The following is a 6057-nucleotide window of genomic DNA, read 5'->3' on the forward strand; positions in this document are numbered from 1 at the left end:
TGGATGGTCTACACAGGTAAGTTTCAGGACTGTTGAATGTGTTGATAAAGTTAAGCCTTTAACTTGCTGCTATACCTAATAATCTACTTATAACAGAAACGCTATAAAGATGACTCAAAACAATTAAATTATAATAGTTAATTAAGATGTGCTTCAGTTTAGGTTTGCCTCAACCTTCCTGTTTACAACAAACTTTTTTTTAAACTAATTTAATAGGCGAAATAACAAACATTTCTAAAACAATTAAATTATTATTCATGTGTGAAAGAACTCGATATTGTATGCCAATTGAAGAAGTTAGGTCTGACATTTAATATTAAAAGGGTATAAATATGCAGTGCAGTGTGCCGGTTCAGAGTGTCGGCCTCTCCTAACATTCTTTTATCAAACAGCTTTCACAATTTTTGGGAGCGTCAGTCTTGACTACATTTTATGATCATTGATTAACTATATTTTACGGCTAGTAGGAAGTAGGATAAAGGGTTTTCTCGTAGTACAGCTTTGAATTCAGTGTGTCAGAAAAGGGCTAAAACAAAAAAAGAGCTCCAAATGTTTTGGGTAGCCTATGGCCAATTTGAATTACTTCTAGTCCTTCTTTCTCCTATTGGTCGCTTTGTTTGCTTTGGTTAAGTTGTAATCTGGAGGTTAAATGACAGTTATAATACAAATACATGAATTAACTTGTTATCTTGATGGACAAGTTAAGATAATTAGACGTTAATGACCAATACACGTGGATATAAAATTGTACTTCATTTAAACTGTGGTAGCCTATAAAGGCTACATTTTGGAATCTGATCAGTTTTCTTTGCCACTTCCCAGATAGAAGCAGTGTTTTCAAAAAACAATGGACATGACTTTCATCACAGAGGATGAACCACTATCGCTAGACAACACTGGGATCAACGGCTCTGCTCCAGACTTCCTGGACTCTGAGTTCCGCTACACCCTTTTCTCCGCCTCCTATGGCATCATCTTCATCCTGGGCTTCCTGGCCAACTGCTACGTCCTGTTCGTCATCCGCCGGATACGTGGGGCACACGCCATCGGAGAGATCCGCGTTTACATGGCCAACCTGACCGTCGCCGACCTCCTCTTTGTCTGCGCCCTCCCCTTCTGGGTCGGCTACTACAGTCGCCACGGTGACTGGATCTACCCGGACTTCCTGTGCCGTGTGACCGGCTCCATGTTCTTCATCAACACCTACTGCTCCATCCTCTTCCTCTGCGCCATCAGCGTCAACCGCTACTGGGCCATCTCGCGGCCCCTCAGCGCCGTCGCCTCGGACAGCTGGCGGCGAGGTGCCGGCGTGTCGTGCGCCATCTGGGCGGTGACCTTGGGCGCGGCGCTGCCGTCGCTGCTGTCGCCCGCCTCCTACCTGGACGAGCGGAACAAGATGCGCTGCTTTGAGGGCTTCCACCGCCAGAGCGACGAGACCAAGCGTGGGGTGGCGCTCACCCACTTTCTCATCATCGCCATGTTTTTCGTGGTCTTCCTCCTCGTGGTGGCGTGCAACCTCCTCATCGCACGCGCCTTGCTACGGAAGCCCCCGGGGGCCCGGTCCAGATCGGCGGCGGCTGAGCGGGAGGGTCAGAGCGTCAGGGCCCCGGCGTCCGTCCGGCCCCACGGGGTGAGGCGCCAGGCGCTGCAGATGCTGTGCGCGGTGGTCGGCGTGTTCGTGCTGTGCTTCCTGCCCCACCACGTCGTCCAGGGGCCGTGGACCCTGGCGGTGCTGGGGATCAGTGAGGGCTGGGGCAGTGTGACCTGGAGCCCGGCCACCCGGCAGACCCTGAACGACGCCCATCAGGTCACCTTGCTCCTCATGGGCCTCAACTGTATCCTTGACCCGGTGGTGTACTGCTTCGCCACCAATAAGTTCAAGACTTTCATTTCCCGGCACATGAGGAAGTTGATGAAGGGGGAAGCGTGCTCCACACAGACGTACACCAGCCAGGTGTTCACTCAGGAGAGCAGCCGGAGAGCCCCAGGAGAAGAGCATTCAATGGCGACGATAGGGAAGGACTGCGAGACGCACGGCTAGAGCTGAACGTCACAGAGAGGAAACACAGCAAGGATCTTGAAGATTTAATGACGGTGAGAAGGTGGACTATTGTGTGAAGCCAGCGATGTATTATTTCAGGTTAGCGACAGTACAACTATGGAGGTGGTGTATAGCTATAATCGAAAATGTATAGCTTGTTATTATTGCTCTCATGCACAAAAGAGACATACATGGAATACATAGGGTTGTGGTGACCACTTCCTATCTCCCATGAGCGCTCATGTTCAAGTTGTTTAGTGTTTGCAAATGTGTTTGCATACAGGATCATATCACAATACGTTAGAAGATCGGCATTAACAACAACACACTGATATCTTTGAATGCTATTTAACTCTGAAACTTTAGATTTTGTGAATTGGTTCCCATGTGTTTTAATTTTTTTGGAAAGCGGAAGAAAGCATGCTGCGTCGCAATTGTCATTGTGGAATTTTATTGAAATGCGAAACAGGATCCTATTGTGAAATGTTTTTAAGGCAGTGAACTTTTGTAGACGTAAGGTATGCATCATTCTGTGATTCAGTCATTCTGAAAGTATCAGGCTCCAAGAAGGCTTCAACTCTGTCAAACTAGTCTCTTGTTTGAATCTATTTCTTTGTTCATCCAATGAAGGAAGGGGGAAGAAAATATTCTCCTACCCCCTATAACAGGAAGACATTTGTGTAATTGTTTGTGTATTTGAACACTGGCAAAAGACCAAGATATTGAATGGTTAATAGTTGTGTAAATCAAATGTACACACATCTAAACCAAGTAAGGTCCACACATAGTCACACAAATCACATGAATCAGAAAACATGTTGAGGAAACTTCCACAGAAGAAAAGTCTTATCCGGAAGGAAGTGATTCTAAATGTTCTAGCCATATTTGTTTTGTTGGATATGTGTATATTGACTAGAACCGACCCAAGATAAACGGTTTTGTAGATGAGGATGAGGACTTACATGATAAATCCAAATTCCTAAATCCGAATTACATCATTAATTTCTTCCAGTTTGTTTCTTTTCAGTTTGTTTGATTGATGTTCCTCTTAAGCCATTGTTTTTTAACGACAAACATAATGCATGTAGTCTCTTCATTTATGTTATTTATTCAAATAAACATCTTCCCATTTCTCAAACACGAAAAACAAAATTTGTACTTTCATGTAAAAATAAGATAACAAACATCGGACAATCCATGTAAACTTCAAAAGCTGTTGATAAAAGTGGAAATGTAATTTTGCCATTCCCCGTCAACCTTAATTTCTCCTCTCCAAAGAGGTCAAATACTGGTCATGGAGGTCAGGCCATACTGTTATATGTAATTTTCAATCATGAAGGTCTAGGATAGGCTGAATGCGACGTCATGGAGGTCTAGGGTAGTCTGGATTAGACGTCATTTCCAGTAATGAAGGTCAAGAAAATGCTGGAGTAGACATCATGACCAGTCATGGAGGTCAAGAACATACTGGAGTAGACCTCATGACCAGTCATGGAGGTCTAGGATAGGTTGGAGTAGACATTATGACCAGTCATGGAGTTTGGCTTCAGGTCTCCGTAGGCTAGGTTGGTTCCGGTGTAGTTCATGTAGTTACCTTGACTTTCAACATGTGGCAGGCCATCACTTGGTTTGAACCAATAAATAACAAACCAACAAATCAACTTCGCATGATATTATATCAAATACATTCTTGGCTACTCACTTTTTGACTCTCAATGTAACTTGCACACAAAAATTAAGACCGACTATAATAATGGTTGTGTAATGTGTGTGTTTATAATAACTATTGGCTTACCTTGTGGCCATTTTAGATCCAGTCAAACCTGTATATGATTTGACCAATGCACATAAACACACACAGACACACACGCACGCACGCACGCACGCACGCACGCACGCACGCACGCACGCACGCACGCACGCACGCACGCACGCACGCACGCACGCACGCACGCACGCACGCACACACACACACACACACACACACACACACACACACACACACACACACACACACACACACACACACACACACAGAAACACAGAAACACACACACAGACACACACCCACACAAAACCCGTTTAATGTGTGCAAAAAATAGGGAAACAAATACCCATTCAATCAATCAACATAATTATTTTCGAACCTTTAGCCTTGGCACTTGTGGATATCACTTCCTCCAGAAGCGTGCAACAGGTGGCATAACCCCCCCTGGCAAACAGCAAAGCAGCAAGCAGGATGAGCCAACCCAGGAGAGACAGACCAAAGCCTGCCAGACCCAAATGATCCACAAGAGCCAGTCCTAAACATAACATATCAAATACACAGATAGTTAAAATGAACCGAGGTCGGAGGTGAACACACAATTAGCAGTGGCAACATTAGCGATAATAAGCAAGGGAACTCAATTCTAAATGTCATCCAACAAAAAACCTGTAGATTCTCTTCAGGATTTTGTGAACTAAAACTTGCACAGACTAATTAAATTGTATACACGATGTCACAAATAAATACAATGCAAATTTCTCTGTTCTCTTCAGAGGGAGAGAAAAGAGAAAACCTACCCGTCTTTGGCATGGCCAAAACCTGAATCAGGAATGATGAGCTGTTCACCGTTTGATTGATCCCCATCTCTAGGCTCTGAGCCATGCAGTGGTAGTAACCGCTGTCCTCTGGCCTGGAGATGACCACATCCCTCCCAGTGTACATCACGTTAATTTCCAATCTGTTCAGAGGTGTCATGTGCCAGGACCAGTTGACAGCGAGTGAAGAGGTGGGGGCATGACAATTCAGCACCACGGGTTGACCCTCCATGACAACGAGGTGGGAGGGAGTGGCCGACACCTCCAACTTCGCCAATCGCTCTGAAGCAGGCGGAGAAAAGACGTAAGGATTACTTATAACTTAAGATAATTCAATTATATTATTTATATTGCTGTTGGATTTTCATTGGAAGTCATGGTAATACACACTTACCTACTACGGTGAGGTTGAAAGCGTGACTGAAAGGTGTTTCGTCTGGCTCATGAGAACATAGGTATTTCCCAGAGCTCTCAACGGTTGCTTGGAAGACTAGATCTCCCCCTACAATGTGGTATAGATCTCCCCCTACAATGCGGTATCCACCCAGAGTGTGGTTGAAATAATACCAAGAAATTGTCAAATTTCCTACCAGATTGCATGTTAACTTCACTTCATCCCCCTCCTTTTTAATCACTGGCTTTGCAACAACACTCTGGAAATTACCTGTAAAAGAAAATCGAACAGAGCTTAAAAACAGCCCTGGGGTTCTTCTCTGAAATATACTTGATCACCGGAAAGACAATTTGACAAGACAAAAAAGTATGTTGATTTCTCATAAATAAACACAACTTGGCATTTTCCACTTTCCGAACTCCCAAGACTATTCTTATCACAAAGAGTTCCAAACCTGCTGTTGCAGACAAGAAGAGTAATAGAAGAGACCAACGCAGCATCTTGGTACGATGGTCAACTGAACTCCTGATTGCACTGTCTTCTCATCAGGTAAGAGTGGCAGGTTTGTGTTATCATCCTGAATGAGGGAGGAAGTACCAGGTTCCCTTTCAAATGTTTGACTGACTGTACCGCAGTGAATGTCAACACAATAAGTTGGTAAGTTGTGAGGGCAACAAGGTTAAATCAAGCCAAGGCCACTGTATTTTCATACCCCCCCTGCACTATGCACTATTTACCCTCAGACTGCTCCCAGTCAGATTTGTACCCTCTGACAGTTCGACCCAAACCCCTTTCCCAGAGGAAAAGCCGCCCCCTGGCCAATACTGGCCAGTGACAGGTTACTGCAGCGTTTCTCCTGCTTGCATCACTGCAATCAGCCTTGATTGTTTTGTTCTGCTATCAAATAAAGATGTTTCCGCACTGTGCACATGCAAATCATCAGCATTCATACACATACATCAGCACCACTGCTGGAAAGATCTTAGGGGAAACAAAAGTCACAGCAGGCTCAGAAGGATTCTTACCCAAATTTACTGCA

At 44.7% G+C, this 6057-nt stretch overlaps 2 protein-coding genes across 4 annotated transcripts in view; one reads left to right on the forward strand and one right to left on the reverse strand.

The window, feature by feature from the left end:
• ptafr (platelet-activating factor receptor) overlaps positions 1 to 3052 on the forward strand; it is a 3196-nt gene extending 144 nt beyond the window's left edge. Inside the window, exons 1-2 of the mRNA XM_060052754.1 lie at positions 1 to 16; positions 823 to 3052. The exon at positions 1 to 16 is cut by the window's left edge and continues 144 nt beyond it. Of these exons, the coding sequence (XP_059908737.1) occupies positions 848 to 2041 (1194 nt within the window). The 5' untranslated portion in view covers positions 1 to 16; positions 823 to 847 and the 3' untranslated portion in view covers positions 2042 to 3052. The remainder of the gene's footprint in view (positions 17 to 822) is intronic.
• Positions 2453 to 6057, reverse strand: LOC132458202 (low affinity immunoglobulin gamma Fc region receptor II-like). 3 transcript variants are annotated; one of them, XM_060052755.1, is made up of 6 exons: positions 5473 to 6055; positions 5019 to 5288; positions 4607 to 4906; positions 4189 to 4344; positions 3837 to 3864; positions 2453 to 3664 (listed from the first exon to the last, which is right to left on the reverse strand). In XM_060052755.1, the coding sequence occupies exons 1-6, from the start codon at positions 5516 to 5518 to the stop codon at positions 3541 to 3543; spliced, it is 924 nt and encodes a 307-aa protein (XP_059908738.1). In that variant the 5' UTR covers positions 5519 to 6055; the 3' UTR covers positions 2453 to 3540. The 3 variants fall into 3 exon arrangements, with proteins under 3 accessions (XP_059908738.1, XP_059908739.1, XP_059908740.1); XM_060052756.1 differs by lacking the exon at positions 5019 to 5288 and having other exon boundaries at positions 5473 to 6057; XM_060052757.1 differs by lacking the exon at positions 5473 to 6055 and having other exon boundaries at positions 5019 to 5408.

Source organism: Gadus macrocephalus, chromosome 5 (assembly GCF_031168955.1).
Source record: "Gadus macrocephalus chromosome 5, ASM3116895v1".
Classification (NCBI taxonomy): Eukaryota; Metazoa; Chordata; class Actinopteri; order Gadiformes; family Gadidae; genus Gadus; species Gadus macrocephalus.

Coding starts and splice junctions, on each gene's coding strand:
- LOC132458202 (XM_060052755.1), bottom strand. CDS start 5,518: ATGCTGCGTTGGTCTCTTCTATTACTCTTCTTGTCTGCAACAGCAG. Junction 4,345..4,606: donor TTTGGCCATGCCAAAGACGG/GTAGGTTTTCTC, acceptor TGTTATGTTTAG/GACTGGCTCTTGTGGATCAT. Junction 3,665..3,836: donor GGATCTAAAATGGCCACAAG/GTAAGCCAATAG, acceptor GTTCAAACCAAG/TGATGGCCTGCCACATGTTG.